At 43.1% G+C, this 22,664-nt stretch overlaps 1 protein-coding gene across 2 annotated transcripts; it reads left to right on the top strand.

Annotated features, from left to right (window-relative positions):
• The first annotated feature begins 110 nt into the window (after positions 1-110).
• On the top strand, positions 111-21,809 carry LOC139409247 (p21 protein (Cdc42/Rac)-activated kinase 2b). 2 transcript variants are annotated; one of them, XM_071154129.1, is made up of 15 exons: positions 111-315; positions 10,384-10,687; positions 16,557-16,663; positions 16,794-16,944; positions 17,033-17,064; positions 17,231-17,341; positions 17,449-17,581; positions 17,687-17,750; positions 17,887-17,935; positions 18,176-18,288; positions 18,480-18,597; positions 18,753-18,852; positions 19,991-20,187; positions 20,379-20,516; positions 20,698-21,809. In XM_071154129.1, exons 2-15 carry the CDS (start codon positions 10,498-10,500, stop codon positions 20,782-20,784), a joined length of 1,590 nt encoding a protein of 529 aa, XP_071010230.1. In that variant the 5' UTR covers positions 111-315; positions 10,384-10,497; the 3' UTR covers positions 20,785-21,809. The 2 variants fall into 2 exon arrangements, with proteins under 2 accessions (XP_071010230.1, XP_071010231.1); XM_071154130.1 differs by having other exon boundaries at positions 125-315; positions 10,384-10,706.
• Positions 21,810-22,664: the final 855 nt, after the last annotated feature.

Genomic DNA, 22,664 nt, shown 5'->3' on the forward strand with positions numbered 1-22,664 from the left:
GTACACACAGCAACTAAAAATTACCAGACGGATCTTATCAATATGCAGTTGGTACCGTTTTAATATAGTTTTAACACCCGTCGCTGGGGCGGTAGTTCCGCCTCCCCTTCGCCATAGTGGAATTATTCCCGGGACGAAAAGATTGAGGAAAAAATGTAGGGAACTAAACTATTGAAAACACAATGGATTACGCTGTGTAATTTATGCAAGCTCCACAGTAATATCATAACTCTTGTTTTACGTATGTACAAACGATTTCATAGCGTCTAGGGATTGGACCCAAGTTATATTCATGTTTCCTGTGGAGTCTTTCTGGTAAGTTGCGAGTCGCAGAACAACGTCATCATCAAATAAGTTGGCGATTGTCGGTACCGAGGACAAGCACTATCTAGCTAATCAATGCATTTATGTTGCTTACCAAATTAACATGTGTATTATCAAGCATGGTTCGTTATTGTCTGGCATTCGCGCTACTGCACTTGGAGGACAAGCTTACTAGCTAATTCACTCGTGCACATTTCTGCTTTTCTAGCAGTGCTAGCTAACGTTAGTTAGATATGTGTAATTAGAGTTCTGTCTAACTGAAGAAAAAAAACTCGGGTAACTGTTAGCCTAGCTAACCTGCTTTAATTAGATTAGTTGAATAGCTAAAATAATTAGCACTAATATAATCGTGGAATCCGCTAAATAGTTAGGCCTAACGTCACTTGGGAGACGACAGAGCATCTGATCTTACGTTGTGACTTTCTAATACACAGTTGGAAGTACTGAGGTAAAGACCGTTTCAGATTTGATATTCGCTCTTTCAAACCACTTGAGCCACAGAATCCAAGTAAGTGTCTTGATGTTGGAAAAATTGCGCACAACATTACACATTTCAAGATTTTGACATTAATTCGCTTTCCAAAGCTCATAAACGTGGAAATGTGAGCAGCATTTTGTATTACTAATTGAATTTGTTAGGGAGTGTAAACAAAGTACAAACTACTTTTTTTCTTCCCAATTTCGTGTTATCGCTGCAACTCCTGTAGGGACTCGAGAGGCAAAGATCGAGAGCTGTGCGTCCTCCGACTCACAACCCAACCAAGTCGCACTGCATCTTGACACAATGCCCACTTAACCCGGTAGCCAGCCGCACCAATTTGTCGGAGGAAACGCCTCTGACCGTGTCAGCATGCCACTAGTGCACGATGGGACAAGGACATCCCTGCCAGCCAAACCCTCCCCTAACCCGGACGACACTGGGACGATTGTACGCCGCCCCATGGGTCTCCCGATCGTGGCCGGCTGTGACAGAGCCTGGACTCGAACCCAGAATCTCTAGGAGCACAGCTACAGCTTAGACCACTGCGCCACTCGGGAGTCCCACAAACTTTTTTTTACATTTGAATTTCAATAGCTCCATGTGACCTACTGACTTCAAGGTTCAGAATGTACACTCAGTGGGCCTACAGTTTGTCCATTCTCACATTTTTTACATTAATTTTTCAAACTTTCTGATTTCAATAGCTCCTTGGTCATGTGACCTACTGACTCAAACAAGGTTGAGAATGCCCACTGACTACCCTTCTATATTGAACATCTTCATCTCACATGATTTTACATACATTTTTCAAAATGTTACATTTCAATAGCTCCTTGGTCATGTGACCTACTGACCTCAAACTACTTTCAGAATGTACCACGGACTGGTGGAGATGGGCGCCGCGAGGCGTCCAGTGTGGTAACGTGACCGATCCCTGAGAAGCTGGTGGGAGCCCCGGGGAGAGTTTTCTTTGCAGGGCAGTGCGCCCTGGAATGGGTTCTCCCCAAGTCCTGGAAAGCGCTGCGGTTCTGGCGGCGTCCGTTGAGCTCTCGCTGGCCCTTGAAAATCCGGAGCAGTCGCTCCGTTGCCCTTCTATCACCACTATTGGAAGTTTGTTGTGCGGCCCATCTCGCGGTCTCTTGTGCAGAGAGGGGCTGCGTGCGGGGGTCGGGGGCCGAAGGCGGACAGATGGGGGTTGGGTCAGGCAGTTGGTGGCGGCAACTCTGGACGTGCGCCGGGCCCTTCTCGCGGATCTCCCCAGCTACAGTGCTCACCGGCCCTGTTCGCGCTGGGTCTCCGGCGGGTCTCCGGCGCCGAGCAGCTGATTTTAGAGCGGGTGCGGACCAGGGGAATCCGTCTGCTTTAATTAAAACAAAGCATCGCGAAGGCCCGCGGTGGGTGTTGATGTGATTTCTGCCCAGTGCTCTGAATGTCAAAGTGAAGAAATTCAATGAAGCGCAGGTAAACTGCGGGAGGAACAATGACTCTCTTAAGGAGTGCTTAGCCTTAGTAAGGTAGATAATGAGGTATCCATATAGCAGGGCTCTTCCAATCCCTCCCTGTATGTCACCTGTTTTCTAGTGTTGCTAATGATGCAAATCAAGCGGGAGTTACCTCGGTACTAGTCCGTACGCGAAGAGAGTCCTGCAGATGGTGATGGCTGATGATTGTTAACGGAAGGCGGCAGTCAGTCCTGGACTATGGGGCTTTCGGTCAAGCATGAAAATGTAGGGGCGGTTCCACCAAACTCAATGTTTTGCTGCTGGGCTCTTGTAAACGAATCCTGACTTTGGCTTCCTGTCAATCAGAGAATGATGGCTCGAACGCATACCTGGCTTTGGCTGGGAGGGGTAGTTAAGTCCTGGGAGACGGCTGATGAAAGTGTACTACTGGCATCAGTCTGATCACAGAGCGGCTGTGGTGAAACGTTTAAACACACGTCCCCCGTATACTTAGCTAGCTCTAAACCGTGAAGGTTTGAATCGAATGCTGGCTTTGGCTGGATCCGCTAACGGTGGAGTACTAAATGGAGCTGGAATGTGCTTAGCGGTTATGGACACTGCCAGGTCTCAGGTCCGCCTGGGTGCGGGACTCTACACATTCTATGTGGGAGCTCTCCTCCATGCTCCTTGGAGCATGTAGTGGAGATGGCATGTTCCTTACCATTAGTTGACACTACCAAGCCTCAGGCTTGCCTCATTGCGGGACACCACACATTGTAGGTGGGGAGGTCTCTACGCTCACTAGACTCGAGGTGGAGACCAAACCCTTTGGCCTGCATGGATCTGGCTCATGCCCTACGAAGTGGGGAGAGGTATCTCCAGCTTGTCTTGGGAGGGAGGCCTACATCTGATGTGGGTATTACCATCCATGCCCATTGATTTGCTGTGGACCCATACAACGGACAGGCTCCCACTGGGCACTCATCACTGAATGTCGACTTGATGAAATTCAAAGGAGCGCACCCACCTGTTGCGGTCGCACTCAAATCACCCAAGCACGGCTTCCGGTGACGCAACTTAGGAAATGGCTGCCTAGTTTTTCGTACTGCACATCGGTTGGGTATTTCCCCCCCTAAATTCAAGTATTTACTCATTATAATAACTTACGCAAAAGGGGAAAATAGGAAAAGGCCGCGGAGCTACAACAACAGCCCGTAACAAGACAGCAGAAGATATAATCGTCGATGAACCCGAAAGAGCGGGTCGTGAGGTGATAAGGAGGAATTGCGCAAGGCGCTCACAGGCTTACGAGAGGAACTTCGAGAAGATGTAAGAAAATAACTAAATGAGTTCAAGAAGGACATTAACCAGAAACTGGAAGAAAACTAATTAGAACTTCACAGCATATCTACAAGAATGGGGGACGCAGAACAGCGCATTGGGGAAACGGACACATGGAACTCCGCAGTCAAAGAAATACTTGAACATTCACTGAAAAGCCAACACGCACTACAGGCAAAAGTGACAGAACTCGAAGGTTTCTCACATCGAAACAACATTAGACTTTATAACTTCGTAGAGGGCGCATAAAAATACTCTATGCCCAACTTCTTGGAGGGTCTATTCAAGGGCATACTTGAAGACGACACTGACCTGGGAATCGAGAGAGCACACCGAGCTCTGGCCTCAAAACCCTGCAGCGGCGCCCCACCAAGATCCATAGTAGTACGGTTCCTAAAATTCTCAGTCAAAGAGAATGTCTTACATGCAACCTGGATAAAGCCTGTTAACTTCCAAGGCCAACAAGTGTTCTTTGATCATGACTACGCGGGAGAGATACTGCAAAGAAGGAAAGAATACACCCCCATTAAGAAAGCACTTAAAGAGAAGGGTATTCGCTTCCAAACACCATACCTGGCAAAAATGCGGGTATTTCTGGAAAATGGCCCAGTTACATACGAGCATGCAGACGAGGCGGCTGAGGACCTGAAGTCAAGGGGCTTCCCAGTGGAGTATACCGCCAGGAGAAAGGTGACATCACCAGCGGAAAGACTTGAGCAAGCTCTCCCATGGATCATTGTTGACAAGCCGGGTCATGGAGAAAGAGGGAAACCATCTCGGCGAGAGGACGTTCACATCCGAGAGAGACTCCGGCATTTCCAACGGGAAGATGTAAGACACTGAATCGGACTTGACAGAATTAATAGTTAACGTGAGCTGTTAAGACTTTGGTATGTTACGGTTGACATTACAATAGGTAAAATATATCCCCTATTTTCCCCCAATGCTGAAGAAGGGTGAGTAGCCAAAAGCACGTGTTCTTTATGAACACACTAAGTAGCGTCACGTTAATAACATATATATTAGCTAAGGATTAATGACACATTGACGAGGCGACAGAAGGGCATATCAAAGGGAGGATTCATGATATGCACGCATGACCTATATAGTTTTCACTTGTAATTAGCCAATGTGTATAAGCGACGAAATAGGCACCCTTATTATTTTTGGTTCCACCAGGTCTTGTTTGTGACTACGTCACGCATTTTCATATCTGAGCGAGGGGCCCATCCTGCGGACAGGCTCATCCCCTCAAACCCCAGAGGCAAGAGACAGTCCTCTGACATGGGAGTCCAAATACCTAAGTCTTTAACCACTTTGGTTTACTTTATCGTTCTTGATTTTTTTGTTCATTTTTTGGTTCATGATAAGCAGGCAGATATTATGCACAGGGTTTTTTATTTATATCGATGCATCATCGGGAATTTAAGGTCAGTCTCAATGTAAACGGACTGGGGAGTGCCGTCAAGAGAAGTAAGGTAATAGCAAAGATGAAACAGGAGAGAGTTGACATACTATTCTGGTAGGAAACTCACTTATCCACACCTGAACAAGAGAAACTCAAGAAAATTAGATATAGGAACACTTTTTTTCCTTCTTACAAAATGGGTAGAAGGGGAGTTGCAATCTTGATCCCAAATTCAGTTATTTTTGAGTTTATGTCAGAAATAAAAGACGAGGGTAGATTTATAAATGTTAAATGTAAACTGGATAACAAGGAAGTTACATTATTTAATGTATACGCACCCCCAGGGAGTGACATGGTCTTCTACAGGAAGGTGTTTGATTTAATTGCCACAGAAACCACTGGCACTCTTATCTGTGGAGGGGACTTTAACACAATTCTAAACTCAAAATTGGACAGCACAAACCAAAATAGGAAAATGAGCCTAGTTGCCAAAAAGATCAATAGGATACTGCCGGATCTAGGACTGCTCAATGTATGGCGTTGACACCCACAAGACCGATAAGGAATATACTTTTTACTCAGCCCGCCACACTGAATACTCCAGGTTAGACTACTTTTTTTATGTACAGTGCAGATAGACACAGGCTTAAGGATTGTAGGATCGGGCAGAGCGATTTATCAGATCATAATGGAGTTTACCTAACTCTATACCTTGATAGCAAACCAAGAAATACTACACTGCTCAAAAAAATAAAGGGAACACTAAAATAACACATCCTAGATCTGAATTAATGAAATATTCTTATTAAATACTTTTTTCTTTACATAGTTGAATGTGCTGACAACAAAATCACACAAAAATGATCAATGGAAATCAAATTGATCAACCCATGGAGGTCTGGATTTGGAGTCACACTCAGAATTAAGGTGGAAAACCACACTACAGGCTCATCCAACTTTGATGTCATGTCCTTAAAACAAGTCAAAATGAGGCTCAGTCGTGTGTGTGGCCTCCACGTGCCTGTATGACCTCCCTACAACGCCTGGGCATGCTCCTGATGAGGTGGCGGATGGTCTCCTGAGGGATCTCCTCCCAGACCTGAACTAAAGCATCCGCCAACTCCTGGACAGTCTGTGGTGCAACGTGGCGTTGGTGGATGGAGCGAGACATGATGTCCCAGATGTGCTCAATTGGATTCAGGTCTTGGGAACGGGCGGGCCAGTCCATAGCATCAATGCCTTCCTCTTGCAGGAACTGCTGACACACTCCAGCCACATGAGGTCTAGCATTGTCTTGCATTCGGAGGAACCCAGGGCCAACCGCACCAGCATATGGTCTCACAAGGGGTCTGAGGATCTCATCTCGGTACCTAATGGCAGTCAGGCTACCTCTGGCGAGCACATGGAGGGCTGTGCGGCCCCCCAAAGAAATGCCACCCCACACCATGACTGACCCACCGCCAAACCGGTCATGCTGGAGGATGTTGCAGGCAGCAGAACGTTCTCCACGGCGTCTCCAGACTCTGTCACGTGCTCAGTGTGATCCTGCTTTCATCTGTGAAGAGCACAGGGCGCCAGTGGCAAATTTGCCAATCTTGATGTTCTCTGGCAAATGCCAAACGTCTTGCACGGTGTTGGGCTGTAAGCACAACCCCCACCTGTGGACGTCGGGTCCTCATACCACCCTCATGGAGTCTATTTCTGACCGTTTGAGCAGACACATGCACATTTGTGGCCTGCTGGAGGTCATTTTGCAGGGCTCTGGCAGTGCTCCTCCTGCTCCTCCTTGCACAAAGGCGGAGGTAGCGGTCCTGCTGCTGGGTTGTTGCCCTCCTACGGCCTCCTCCACGTCTCCTGATGTACTGGCCTGTCTCCTGGTAGCACCTCCATGCTCTGGACACTACGCTGACAGACACAGCAAACTTTCTTGCCACAGCTCACATTGATGTGCCATCCTGGATGAGCTGCACTACCTTAGCCACTTGTGTGGGTTGTAGACTCCGTCTCATGCTACCACTAGAGTGAAATCACCGCCAGCATTCAAAAGTGACCAAAACATCAGCCCATCCTGTGGTCACCACCTGCAGAACCACTCCTTTATTGAGGGTGTCTTGCTAATTGCCTATAATTTCCAGCTGTTGTCTATTTCATTTGCACAACAGCATGTGAAATTGATTGTCAATCAGTGTTGCTTCCTAAGTGGACAGTTTGATTTCACAGAAGTGTGATTAACTTGGACTTACATTGTGTTGTTTAAGTGTTCCCTTTATTTTTTTGAGCAGTGTATATGGAGACTTAATACAAGCATGCTGAATGATCCAGCATTCAAAGAATCAATAAAGACAGAATTGAACATCTATCTGGAGAATAATGATAATGGGGAAGTATCTCCTGCTATATTGTGGGATGCAGCTAAGGCGGTTATTAGAGGGAAGATCATAGCCACATCTCCAAGAAAAAGATTAAAGCACAGAAACTGCTGAAATTACAGGCCTCCTCCACAAAGACCCTCTTATATTCTCAAAAGGTAAAACTGAGTGAAATAACAATATTATGGCAGGCTCAAAGGCAACCAAATTCTCCTGGTAGCACCTCCATTTGAATCATATTACACATCTGTACAAGCAACCAGAGAAGGCAGATACGCACTGACAGACAATTGGGACAGAGCAAAATGATAGACTAACTTTAGAAATATTCACAGAATAAATTAATAAAGCAATATCTCAACAAAAACAAGTCTCCACTGATTGATCAAGTGCCATAAGGCCCTGGATGAGCTGGAGAGAGGCACTACCAAATAGACCTAGAAATTCTTAACACACTATATGCATCAATCATAGCCAAAAGTGGAATTGATTGATGGAGATCAAACTGGTTTCATACAAAATAGGCAGACACACAACAATATAAGGAGAACACTACATGTCATGGACCACAATCCTCAGAATAAGTGCAATATTAATCAGCCTAGATGCAGAAAAAGCATTTGATTCAGTGGGATGGGATTACCTATTCCAAGTTATGGAAAGATTTGGTTTCAACAAAGAAGTGATACAGTGCATCAAAAAAAAAAAAAAGAAAATATATGATGACCTAGACAGGTGGAATTCACTTCCCTTAGATCTTAGTAGTTGAATTGAAACAATCAAAATGAACATCCTGTCAAGGTTACTGTATTTGTTCCAATCACTGCCCATAGAAATCCCACCTAAACAGTTTAGGGAATGGGATAAACGGATATCAAGGTTTATCTGGAACCGTAAGAGAACAAGAACTAGATATACAACATTACAGTTACCAAGAAACTGTGGGGGTATGGCCTTACCATATGGTATGGCCTAAACGATTATTATGTGTCAGACCAATTGAGACCCCTGGTGTGTTGGTGCAATTCAGAATACGAATCCAAATGGAAAGACATCGAGACTACTTTGACAGAGATACCCATACAGTCAGTTTTGGGAAATAAGGACATGGTAAAATAAAAATACAATAGACAAAATCAGTGGATTAATTTCTCTCTGAAGACATGGTTTAGGGTAGTTAAGCAAAATAAAAAAGCACCCCGGCCATGGAGGTTGGAGTGGGGACTTAGTCTCGGAGTGGAAAAAAGCAGGTGGGTCACCAGGTGCACAGAGCCTGTTTCGGATTACCAGGTGCACGTGGTTCCTGACAGCGGAAAAATAGATGTCTTAGTGTCCGGGAGGGGGTACTTAAGTGTGGGTGCTCCAGTTCGCCTGATGGGCAAGGTTATGGAGATGGCTGAGCTCCGGCCAGGGCACAGTGATGGGTGATGCCCAGTGAGAGGGGTGTTGAACGGGTAGGGAGAGTAGGTGTGGAGGCCTGGAGGTCTGTAGTTCCAGGGAGTAAGGTCTGTAGTTCCAGGGAGTAAGCTATACACACTCAGGCCCAGGGAGAGGGCAGGCAGGGAGTAGAGGCCTGGAGTTCAGATGGCAATGGGGGCCTGCCTGGAGGTCAGGAAGGCCCCAGTGGGAATGCCCAAGTGAATAGGTGTGTGAGTGACACTGTCCTTCAGGGGAGCAGAGCAGGCAATTACTGTAAAAACGTGTGAGATGAAAAATTTACAAACTAAGGTGTGCAATATAGAAGGATAGTCAGTGGACATTCTGAACCTTGTTTGAGGTCAGTAGGTCACATCAAATAAAGTTGTATTTAGAACCTACAGTGAAATGCTTACTTACAAGCCCTTAACCAACACTGCAGTTTTAAGAAAATCCCTAAAAAAGTAATAGAAAGTAATAACAAATAATTAAAGAGCAGCAGTAAATAACAAAAATGTGACCAAGGAGCTATTGAAATGTAAAATGTAAAAAATATTTATGTAAAATCACCTGAGATGAAAAGGGACAAACAAAAGGGTGTGCCATATAGAAGGGACATTCTGAACCTTGGTTAAGGTCAGTAGGTCACATGACCAAGGAGTTATTGAAATTAGAAACATTGAAAATTAATATAAAAACGCATGAGATTAAAATGGACAAACAAAATTTGTGCTACATGTAAGGCTACTCAGTGGATATTCTGATAGTAGTTTGAGGGTTGTAGGTCACATGACCAGAGAGCTATTGACGTTTTTTTATATTTTTTAAATTGTAAAATCTCATAAAATGCAAATTGACACAAAAGAGTGTGCAGTAGGCCCACTGAGTGTACATTATGAACCTTTTTTGAGGTGTTGGTCACATGACCAAGGCACTATTGAATTTCAAAAATTTAAATAAATAATTTTTAAATAGTGTGAGATGTGAACCAACAAAAAAAGGTGTGTGCAATGTGTGTCTATGCCACCGGGTTAGCTAGAACCAGTTTTGAAGGTTTTAGGAGTAATGGTTAAAGATCTATTGAAATTTGAAAATGTTGATTTGTCACTATGTTGACGGTCCCTAACTGCTGTTGGTGGACATAAGGAAAACTACAGGTGAATATCCGTGTAATATCCAACCTGAAACTGTCTTTACCTCTGTGTTGGATGTCGGGGTGATCTGGAATGTAGAACTAGCTAACGTTACTATGGTGCATATTTCAGAAACCTTAGCCTAATGTTAGGTAAATGCTATTGAATGTGTGGAGTGAGAGAATTTATAGGTATGCCTCTATCTTCTCTCTTTTCTAACTAGCTAATGTTACTGATCTTGAAAGTTGATTATGATGGTCTTCATACACAGTCCATTTATTGTTTCTCAATAGTCTGACATGGTTTCCTCTCTTCATTTACTCTCTATCATCTGCACTGATCTGAGAAGATGGATAGATATATGTGAGAACAATATATGTAATGTATGTTATGTAATGTAATGTGCATGTGCTCTTGTTCACCTGTCATTTGTGTGGTCAACCTGATTATGTCTTTGTTTGTCTTACAGATATCACTCTGCGCTCTCCTTCTATTCTGATTTCTCTGCACACCCCTGTCTATTCCACGCACTCTCACTCTCTGTCTGTCTCTTTCTGTTACCCTTTCTGTCCTCCCTGTGGCCATGTGTGATAACGGTGATCCCGAGGACAAGCCCCCTGCCCCCCCGGTCCGGATGAGCAGCACCATCTTCAGCACAGGCTCCAGCAAGGACCCACTCTCAGCCAATCACAGCTCTAAGCCCCTGCCCTCGGTTCCAGAGGAGAGGAAACCCCGCAACAAGATCATCTCCATTTTCTCAGGCGCAGAGAAAGGTCAGACGAGTCCATAGAGGTGGGGCACTGGGAGGGGCTCTAAAGCGTGGGTCGGCTGTCCTATCTTATTTTTTTAACACTAGGGAACCACTGCCCCCTTCAAGCTAATGAGTAGTCATTCTGGGTGTAACATTCTAGCAGTGTAATTAATACATTTCATGAACCAGGTTTCCATCCAACCTTTTTATGCGAGAAAAGTCGACAAAACACGCTAGACAAGGTGAGATCTTTTTATTTCTTCAAATTAATTAAGCAAGAAATGTCGGTAGAAGCGGTTTTATGCGCAAATATTCATATAATAACCATCATGTCGAAGTAGACCTCCCACTACAACTCGGGAAAGCATGCAGTTTATTACAGATGAAATAAGTTATGATGAACTTCACAGGGTGGTGAAAGTGCACGGTGATGAGCTTGATGCTCAGTTCCAATAAATATCAAGGGTCTTATTCTGGTGAAATGATCATTGATGCTTGGCTGCCGTTTGACAAATACAAATAATATCTCTCTTTTGTCCATAATAGTCTCATCATGTATGCTATCCCCGCACTGTATCTGCCAGCTGTTGGCTAGAGCGCACGTGCCAATAACAGTGGGCACACTTGCTATGTAATGCAAATACATTTTTTAAATGTGCATTATACTTAGTTGAAAATGCGATGGAAACCCATTTAACTTGTATTTTTTATTCGGTACATGGGAATTTAACTGCGAAAGGTATTTTATGTGCACTACGTCATCACGCACAGCCTTTTATCTGCAACAAGTCACTTTGATGCAAACAGCTCCGGTGGAAAAATGCGCATATCATTTTTATGCAGATTTTAGAATATTCACATTCAGAAATCTGTCACCAATTGGATGTAAACCTAGCTATATAGGCTATCACAAAAATAATAATTTGGTTGAGTTTATGAATGTCTTAGATAACATTAAAACATGAAATATATATATTTCAAATAACACAATAGCACTTTCATTTGTTTCTGCTCCTGTAGGCTGTATGTAAAAACACATTCAAGTGTTCAATACATTTTATTCCCGAGTGAAGCAGGTTCAAATCCAGGCTTTATCACATCCGGCCGTGATTGTGAGTCCCATAGGGCAGCGCACAATTGGCCCAGCGTCGTCTGGGTTTGGCCGGGGTAGGCCGTCATTGTAAATTCAAATTTGTTTTTAACTGACTTGCCTAGTTAAATAAAGGTTAAATAAATTAAACTATTTGTGGAATTGTGACAACTATGAAAGATGAAGCATAGGCTATGTGTTGGAACGTGGTAACAGCTTATTTTTATAACAAAAAATACCCCAACCATCAAATGAGGAAAACATCAGTAGCCTAAACATCATTATAAGTGCCAAGTGTGCTTAATAAATAGTGCAAATCATCAAAATAGCAATGATGGTATTATAATGAATGTGTCTGACAGCAGTCAAATATGATCAGCTTGTGCTTACATGGCGTGCGTCTAAACACAATGGCCTCATGTCACATAAACAACAAATTGCTGAGTGTGTTGCTGATGTTTTTGCTTGATGTAGGGTCCTCTCTCTCAGTGATTGTCATTGTCACCGGCTTATTCTACCCAAACCAAACGGTGCCGTTCCTTCCTCTCTCCTGTCTCGCCGTTCCATTTGGTGGTGGCGCGGGCACCTGCTCATTGCACCATTCATTTAAAACATGCTTTAGACCTCAGAGGTGTATGTTCAGGAGAATAAGAAGAATAATTGATGATTCATTTCTTCCCCACTATCTGAGCTGTTTGCATTCAGATTTTGTAGCAACGCTGACGCAGCATGTGCATCCAATCATCTTGGTCTTCTTGCCATTGTAAATAATGCACACTTTCACTGTGTACTCCAAGTAGGCCAGAGTAGACATATAAGACTGCTTGGATTCAATGGGCTGATAGAGGGTACATACCATTTTGAAATTAGATAGATCAATGCAATGGAATGGCCTGCCTTGTTCTTCATTCACAATTGGTGATTTACAAAATTTGGCATTGTTTGCTTCCCCTCAGTAATCAACTCACACTTTCTCACCCATCATACTCTCATTTATTTAATTTGTTGTGTGACGTTAGTCTCTGTATAGTTTAGCTTAGGTTCAGTTTCGAGGAAATTATTGGGGTGATTATCAACTGGGCACGGCACCTCCAACTTCCGGGAGAAGGAGGGGGATCAGGCCCTACTGTTGGAAGAGGGGCAACCGGGGGAAAACCATTTGAAAAATGACATGCCCTCCTAAAACTGGTTATAACTCCAGTTCATTTTGTGATATTAAGATTCTAGTAAAGAACAAGAAGGCCTGCAAACTGTTAAAGCTCCCAATTCACGGCTTTGTTGACAATGTTTCTATCTAACGGATCTTTTTCAAGTCAAACATAAAAAAAACTGAGTGCTTTACATCCCACAATATACATATTTCACCTCGCATGACCATTACGCACATGACACATGGTGGGTGTAAAAACTATTTGTGTATCACTAATAATTTGATATCAATGAGATTGGCACATGTGGTAGTTACAAAAAAATGACCTATATTTACAAAATGACCAAATAGGAGACCTGGAAGGCAAGACAAATCAAAGTGACATATTCATGTAAGAAATGGTCTGATGTCAAACTCTTGGTTCAGACCTTTTAGGAGACATGGTACACATGATGAATCCAATACAGGCTTCAAACATAAAGATATAAAACTGTATTTTTTTGTGAAGAATCAACAACAAGTGGGACACAATCATGAAGTGGAACGACATTTATTGGATATTTCAAACTTTTTTAACAAATCAAAAACTGAAAAATTGGGCGTGCAAAATTATTCAGCCCCTTTACTTTCAGTGTAGCAAACTCTCTCCATAAGTTCAGTGAGAATCTCTGAATGATCCAATGTTGACCTAAATGACTAATGATGATAAATACAATCTACCTGTGTGTAATCAAGTCTCCGTATAAATGCACCTGCACTGTGATAGTCTCAGAGGTCCGTCAAAAGCGCAGAGAGCATCATGAAGAACAAGGAACACACCAGGCAGGTCCGAGATACTGTTGTGAAGAAGTTTAAAGCCGGATTTGGATACAAAAATATTTCCCAAGCTTTAAACATCCCAAGGAGCACTGTGCAAGCGATAATATTGAAATGGAAGGAGTATCAGACCACTGCAAATCTACCAAGACCTGGCCGTCCCTCTAAACTTTCAGCTCATACAAGGAGAAGACTGATCAGAGATGCAGCCAAGAGGCCCATGATCACTCTGGATGAACTGCAGAGATCTACAGCTGAGGTGGGAGACTCTGTCCATAGGACAACAATCAGTCGTATATTGCACAAATCTGGCCTTTATGGAAGAGTGGCAAGAAGAAAGCCATTTCTTAAAGATATCCATAAAAAGTGTTGTTTAAAGTTTGCCACAAGCCACCTGGGAGACACACCAAACATGTGGAAGAAGGTGCTCTGGTCAGATGAAACCAAAATTGAACTTTTTGGCAACAATGCAAAACGTTATGTTTGGCGTAAAAGCAACACAGCTCATCACCCTGAACACACCATCCCCACTGTCAAACATGGTGGTGGCAGCATCATGGTTTGGGCCTGCTTTTCTTCAGCAGGGACAGGGAAGATGGTTAAAATTGATGGGAAGATGGATGGAGCCAAATACAGGACCATTCTGGAAGAAAACCTGATGGAGTCTGCAAAAGACCTGAGACTGGGACGGAGATTTGTCTTCCAACAAGACAATGATCCAAAACATAAAGCAAAACCTACAATGGAATGGTTCAAAAATAAACATATCCAGGTGTTAGAATGGCCAAGTCAAAGTCCAGACCTGAATCCAATCGAGAATCTGTGGAAAGAACTGAAAACTGCTGTTCACAAATGCTCTCCATCCAACCTCACTGAGCTCGAGCTGTTTTGCAAGGAGGAATGGGAAAAAATGTCAGTCTCTCGATGTGCAAAACTGATAGAGACATACCCCAAGCGACTTACAGCTGTAATCGCAGCAAAAGGTGGCGCTACAAAGTATTAACTTAAGGGGGCTGAATAATTTTGCACGCCCAATTTTTCAGTTTTTGATTTGTTAAAAAAGTTTGAAATATCCAATAAATGTCATTCCACTTCATGATTGTGTCCCACTTGTTGTTGATTCTTCACAAAAAAATACAGTTTTATATCTTTATGTTTGAAGCCTGAAATGTGGCAAAAGGTCGCAAAGTTCAAGGGGGCCGAATACTTTTGCAAGGCACTGTATGTGTTGCATTACATCTGATGTGGCCCTCTATCTATGTTTTTGGCTGAGAACTGCATTTTCAATCCACTGACAAGTTCCCACCGTTGTCCTCTACAGTACACTACAAACATGTACAGTAGAGGGCCTCTCTTCCCTTCCCCAGCCCTCAGCTCCCGGCCCCAGCCCCCAGTTTCCAGGGTCTCTTGGTTTACACATTTATTCCTACAGTGAAGAAGTGAGGTCTCCAGAGAAACTAGCTACTACTGTACATCCCCTAAAGACATATCCAGATAAACAAACTACACTTCCCAAAGACACATCCCAGGGGTCAGAGGTCAGGGGTTGAATTCTCTCAGAGACTGGTGGGATTTACCATGGTCTGGCCTGAGGTTAGATCAACTGTACTCTGCAGGGCAAGCACCACATAATGACGACAGCTGTCTGTCAGTCCAGCTAGCTCCTGGTCACTTACATGGCCGATGTAACGGCAGATTTCCTCCTCTTCGTCTGAAGAGGTGTAGCAGGGATTGGACCAAAACGCAGCGTGGTAAGTGTCCATATCGTTTATTATAAAACATCAACTGAACACTAAGAAATACAAAACAATAAATGTGAACATGAACAAAAACCAAACCGAAACAGTCCCGTGTGGTGACAAACACGGAAACAAACACCCACAAACCAACAGTGAAACCCAGGCTACCTAAATATTGTTCTCAATCAGGGACAACAAAAACAGCTGCCTCTGATTGAGAACCATATCAGGCCAAACATAGAAATGGAAAAACATAGAAAAACACACACACTGCCCACCCCAACTCACGCCCTGACCATACTAAATAAAGACAAAACAAAGGAAATAAAGGTCAGAACGTGACAGCCGAACAGTGTGCCATTCAGTGTGTCTACTGTATATTCATGTAAAGTGTATTGAGATGTTTAAACACAGTAAAGTTTTGTTTTGATTGGAGGGGGAAAAAAACGTTCTGTTTTTAATTTTTACTACTTTTGCAATAAGATCTAAAAACCTGTTTTCACTTTGTCATTATGTGGTATGGTGTGTAGATTGATGAGGAACATTTTTTATTTAATCCATTTTAGAATAAGGCTGTAACGCAACAAAATGTAGAAAAAGTCAAGGGGTCTGAATACTTTCCGAATGCACTGTAGGGTGGAAGCTGTCTCCACGTAAAAGGGAATTCCTGTCTGTTGGCTTCCTCTATAGGTCTCCCCCCCCCCCCCCCTTCCTCTTAATCAAAATGTCATGAAAGATTCTAACAACTACAGTGTGTTAAATATACTTATTTAGGAAAAGTCTCAAGGACAGAGAGGGGCATGACTTTTAAAAATGTCACAGTAATAAAAAAAAGACATTTGTGAGCAGTCCAAATGACTGCTTTAGTGGTTCTGGTGTTTAAGGTGCATTACCAGTAGAAGCTACATTTCATTCAGTGCATCTTAGTTCAGAACCAATCCATCTTATATTAGTTTCCATCTGTGTGCATCAGACTATCCAGAGGCAGTTGAGGTTTTTTGGTCTTTCAATTTGTCTATCCATTGTTGGATCTGATTACGTTTCAGCCCGTTTATTAACAGAGAATGTAATGATGGTTTTATTGATTGACTTTCAGGTGGTAGAAAGAAAGACCGGGACAAAGAAAGACCAGAGATCTCTCCGCCTTCAGACTTTGAACACACCATCCACGTTGGCTTTGATGCTGTCACTGGGGAGTTCACTGTGAGTAGCCACACTTTCCTCCAACTCTTCATCTCTTACTCCAGGTATACTCAAATCTCAGCCTGGATGGATGTAGTACTGCTAGTTTTCTTAGTTGATTGACCCCCCCTTGTATCCTCCTCGCTGATAGGGCATGCCAGAGCAATGGGCACGACTTCTCCAGACATCAAACATCACCAAGTCCGAGCAGAAGAAGAACCCACAGGCTGTTCTCGACGTGCTCAAATTCTATGACTCTACGGGCAACGGCCGCCAGAAATACCTCAGTTTCTCCTCCTCTGGTGAACTTTCATATGGATTAGACTTGACTGTTTTCTGTTTGTTACAGACTTTTTAAAGATTGCGATTTTTTTTCCCTTTCATTTTTAGAAAAGGATGGTTTCCCCACAGGACCCCAGTCTGTAAGTACTACATTTGTTCTAGTGATGACTTACTAGAGCTACCTGAATAATATGGTGCTGCGATTTCTTGTTCCTTGACCTCACTCATGGCAGCCCAGAAAATATGTGAAAGAAATATGTGTGGGCTATGTATGAAATGTGTGTTATATCTTCTATTTTGCATTAGTCGGTCAAAAATGTTATGGAACCCTCATCGACCAATATCAAGGACATTGATGATGATGATGATGAAGCTCCCCCACCCATTGTGGCACCACGTCCAGAATACACTAAGAGTGTGAGTCATTTTGAATGGAGCTCACAACCTCCACTTCTCTTTCGCTCCCTTTCGACCTTATTCTCTCATGATTATTTATTATGTGTGCCTTGTGTGTTGGCCTGCAGGTGTACACTCGCTCCGTCATTGACCCCATCCCAGCTCCAGCCACATGCCCAGATGGAGACTCGGCCTCCAAGGCTGTAGACAGACAGAAGAAGAAGGGAAAGATGTCAGACGAGGAGATCATGGACAAACTGAGTAAACAAACTATATATTTTACAAAAGCAATGTTACAGGTTAAGACCCGTTTGTCAGGGGAAATCAGTATTGGTCTGGTCTGTATAATCATATATCTGCCCTCAGGAACTATAGTCAGCATTGGAGATCCTAAAAAGAAGTACACGAGATATGAAAAAATTGGACAGGGGTAAGTGTACGTTTATTTGAAGGTGGTAATTGGGGTGTATTTGAGTGCAGTGTGTATGGGGCCTTATTTGTGCATGGGGAGAGTGTGTGTGTGTGTCAGAGTTATAAAAAAATATGTAAACATTGTCCACACGCAGGGCTTCGGGGACAGTGTACACAGCCATTGATGTCGCCACAGGACAAGAGGTAAAGGGGAATTAAGGGTTGTCATTGGTCGACTGACCGGGGATTGATGCATAGAGGAGAATAAGTGAAAGGAAGGAAATATTGAAAGAGTAGAGGAATGACGACAAGAGAGTCAGGAATGGGGAAAGAGTTTGAGAACTGTTAGCCTGGCAGCAAATGAGAAATAGCAGGATAACTAATCACTCACCCATTTTAGAGGCTCATGTTGAACGTTTCCTTCTTTCTGGGTGTTTTTCACAGGTGGCCATTAAACAGATCAACCTACAGAAGCAGCCCAAGAAGGAGCTGATCATAAATGAAATTATGGTGATGAAAGAATTAAAGAACCCGAATATTGTCAACTTCGTAGACAGGTAATAGAATGGTCAAGTATATAATTAACCTTAACATCACTAACTTTGGTGTCAGTGCGATGTACCAAACCTAACCTCCTGGTAATGGTGAGACTATAGAGGTCCTGGAACACATTGGGTGTACCATTTTTTACAATACAATATATCCTAACGACCTCTCTGGCTTTGGTGTCTGTGTGTGTTTATGTCAGTTTCCTGGTGGGAGAGGAGCTCTATGTGGTGATGGAGTACTTGGCTGGTGGCTCGCTGACTGATGTGGTGACAGAGACCTGCATGGACGAGGCTCAGATAGCTGCTGTCTGCAGAGAGGTGACCAGCTCTTATACGGCACACAGCGTTAACCTTTACATATTTACCCTTTAACACTGGCTGGGTGGGAAACTTGTGTGTGTTTGTTGACAGTTTTTTCCTTCATAACCATCCCTCTCTGTGTCTCTCCCTCTCATTGGTTTCCCCATCTGAAGTGTTTACAAGCACTGGAGTTCCTTCATGCGAACCAGGTCATCCATCGTGACATCAAGAGTGACAACGTGCTACTGGGGATGGATGGCTCTGTCAAGCTCAGTGAGTCTCCCTCTACCCCCTAAACAACCCCAGGCTGGTCATGGTCTATGTAGAGTTGTAGAGGAAGTAAAAGCACTAATAGTTGGGGGTAGATATTTACCTTATTGACCGTGGTAATGGTGACCGTGGTAATGGTGCGTGAATCAGCTGTTTGTTCACCCGCACATGCCCACAATTGCTAATAACCCATCCTTAACTGCTCGACTATATGTGATAAAGTGAAAATCTGAGGCCCGACCCTAACCCGTTAATATAGAAAATGCGCTGTAGGCTACCTATAGTCAGAGACGGCAGATAGATTTTTTGACAAAGGGTGCAGGATTTGTTTTGCCTGATTTAGATATGTTTCTGCTTATAATATCCAACATTTTTGTAGTCAAGCTTCTCTTCTGTCATTATAGGTTGCCCTAGAAGACTAAATAAACCCTTGTACCCCAGAATGTCATAAATAATTAGAATTAAAACGCTGATTGTATTTCAACCACATCCAAGCTGATGTCATTTGGACATTTTACACAGAAAATCTTTCCCATTTATTTATTTGTTACTGCATTTTCTCCCAGGTCCCTAAATGTCTTTGCTCCGCAAAATAAGCAGAGATAATAGAGAGAACTTTACCGATGTCAACTAGATTGAAGTATTGATTCCATTGATCTATTACATTTTCTGTTGAGTAAGAGTTTATTTAGTCTTCTAGGGCACCATATAATGACAAAAGAGAAGCTACATGTATATAATTATAGACACTTGATTTACAAATAGCCTACCAAAATGTTGGAAAGTATAAGCAGAAACATATCTAAATTGGGCACACAAAAAATATCCTGCACCCCCTGTCAAAAAATCCTTCTTTGACTGTAGCCTACAGCACATTTTCTATAATAGCGGGTCGGGTGCAGGCCTCAGATTTCCACTTTATCACATATAGTCGGGCAGTTGAGGATGGGTTATTAGCAATTGCAGGAGGGTGAACAAACAGCTGACACATCAAACCACTAATCTACATCCTATGAAAGAGAAGTACCATTTTGGCAAGGATAGTTAACAAATGACTATTATGCTAGTGCTGCTGTTTGTAGTGCTAACATTCAGTCTCCATCTCTCTCTGAGTTGTCCCACCTCCCTTCTCTTTGTGCAGCCGATTTTGGTTTCTGCGCCCAGATCACACCAGAGCAGAGCAAGCGCAGCACCATGGTGGGCACGCCTTACTGGATGGCACCTGAAGTGGTGACCCGGAAGGCCTATGGGCCAAAGGTTGATATCTGGTCCCTGGGCATCATGGCCATTGAGATGGTTGAGGGGGAGCCTCCATACCTCAATGAGAACCCACTAAGAGTAAGTGAACCGTAGAGTAGCACCCTTCTAAAATGAAATGTATTTGTTTTACTGTATCATAGTGCATCAAAAGCTAGTTCCATAGTGATATAAGACTGACATGGATGTAACAGGCAGACTTTTCCAGCACATTTGTAAGGTATCTCACAGTTCTAGTCTTCCCCTCTGCACTCTCTCCTCTCCTCCCCAAGGCACTGTACCTGATTGCTACCAATGGCACTCCAGAGCTGCAGAACCCAGAAAAGCTGTCCCCCATCTTCAGAGATTTCCTTAATCACTGCCTAGAAATGGATGTGGAGAAGAGAGGCGGGGGAAAAGAGCTGCTGCAGGTGATGCCCCATTTTATCTATGGCTTCCCATGTGATTTGCTCTTCTACTCTTGTGTCAACCTGATTGGTTGGATGTGGCTGTATATGCCTCCATCATTACACCATCTGCATGTACTACAATAGAGATGAGCTCCAATGTTAACCTTACTCTCTTTTTCCTCCCTCTTTCCTGTTTGTCTAGCATCCCTTCCTGAAACTGGCAAAGCCCCTTTCCAGTCTTACACCTCTCATCTTGGCTGCTAAAGAGGCCATGAAAGGCAACCATTAACTGAACAAACAACCATGCCTTCTCATGCTGTGCCAGATCTGAGGTTTTGTGCCTGACAATAGACTGAGTGACAACCCAACTCTATATGCTCCAGCCTGATAAGCCCTGACAAACCTCACTGTGAAGAAGACCAAAAACATCCAGAGCACAACCCATCGCTGACCATATGAACTCTTTGATTCTCACTCAAACGTTTGAAGACAAGTCAAATGAAAGTGCTTATTTTCAGATCCAGGCTTAGTTATTTTGTACAAGAAGAAAAAATATATATATATATTTAACATGGAATTAAGATATCTAGTTCTTACTTTTTGGAAGAAATATTACTGCCTTAAACAAATGCAAAACATTGCCTAATGTATTGTTGATTGTGTCAAATTATTTTCCCATAATTGTTTTTTTCTTTGTAATTTTCCCAATCCAGCTTGTTATAGTGTCCTCTTAGGCATTTTGATACTTGAATTTCATTTGTGTCCCCACTATGATCACGTTAAGGGCCTCTCACTTAATGAAACTGTTATTCCCACCTGGTGCCACATTTAATCTTTGGTCTTTTCTCATTTGTTATAGGACAGACATTTCAAAACATTCCCATTATTACAGTGAATATGGTGATATGGATGACGATATAGGGTTGCCTTATTTGCCAGTGCTACCATCATTTCCCTCCTGTGTCATTAGTCCCTTGGTAGTAGATGTGCACCCTTATGGGCAAATTCAATGGAAGAATGACAGGGTTTATTCTTGCTTGTGCCAATATTCTTTGTTCTCATAAAAATGTTTTGCTATATTGTATATGTCAAATTCTGTACTTTTTGTGTATTTAGGACTGTAGCTTGAAAATGTGCTTTTTCATGTGTATATTGTGTACCTAACTAGACGGAAAACAGTGGAGATCAGGCCGGGTACCTTTTTTATAGGCTAGAAAAGGCCATGTATATTTACTGTTTTATTTTTTTCTATTTGGATTACTAACAATCTGACAATTGCCTGCAAATTCAAATAAATGCAGCTGTTTGTCCTTATTGTTGATTTAAGAATGATTATTTCTGTATACTAAGACTCTAACTTGAATGGAGACCATCAAAGAGTGGGCTCAAGGAATGCCACTCCAAGAGAGCATTATTTTTAAACAAGATTTGGAGCTATTACATTTTGTCAAAGTAGGCCAGGAAAAACGAACGTCCTCATGATTTTGTTTGTCTTTTCTCTTATGTGTGCAGGTATAATAAGTCAGATTGTTCAAAGTCAAGGGTCGTTTCATGAATCGAAAATGTTACAAAATGAATGTGGGTGTAGATAAACCTGGGTAACTCCCGCTACTGTAGATGGGAGTATGTCCAGGCAGACCCATTTTACTAGCAAGAACCTGGCACAGGTACAGGACCTGGACTGAGAGGGTAAGTTGTGCCAGAATCTGATACACACATTCTTGATCTAAACTCAGCAAAAAAAGACATGTCCCTTTTTCAGGACCCTGTCTTTTCAAAGATAATTTGTAAAAATCCAAATAACTTCACAGATCTTCATTGTAAAGGGTTTGTAAAAGTGCTCTTCACTGATGAGTCGCGGTTTTGTCTCATCAGGGGTGATGGTGGGATTCGCGTTTATCGTTGAAGGAATGAGTGTTACACCGAGGCCTGTACTCTGGAGCGGGATCAATTTGGAGGTGGAGGGTCCGTCATGGTCTGGGGCGGTGTGTCACAGCATCATCGGACTGAGCTTGTTGTCATTGCAGGCAATCTCATCGCTGTGTGTTACAGGGCGACATCCTCCTCCCTCATATGGTACCCTTCCTGCAGGCTCATCCTGACATGACCCTCCAGCATGACAATGCCACCAGCCATACTGCTTGTTCTGTGCGTGATTTCCTGCAAGAC

This window comes from Oncorhynchus clarkii, chromosome 5 (genome assembly GCF_045791955.1).
Source record: "Oncorhynchus clarkii lewisi isolate Uvic-CL-2024 chromosome 5, UVic_Ocla_1.0, whole genome shotgun sequence".
In the NCBI taxonomy this organism is placed as follows: Eukaryota; Metazoa; Chordata; class Actinopteri; order Salmoniformes; family Salmonidae; genus Oncorhynchus; species Oncorhynchus clarkii.

Excerpts from the sequence above, each read along its gene's own strand:
- LOC139409247 (XM_071154129.1), top strand. The coding sequence starts at position 10,498 with ATGTGTGATAACGGTGATCCCGAGGACAAGCCCCCTGCCCCCCCGGTC. Across the intron at positions 18,853-19,990 it reads GGATGGCTCTGTCAAGCTCA|CCGATTTTGGTTTCTGCGCC; the intron begins GTGAGTCTCCCT and ends CTCTTTGTGCAG. Across the intron at positions 20,188-20,378 it reads TCAATGAGAACCCACTAAGA|GCACTGTACCTGATTGCTAC; the intron begins GTAAGTGAACCG and ends CTCCTCCCCAAG.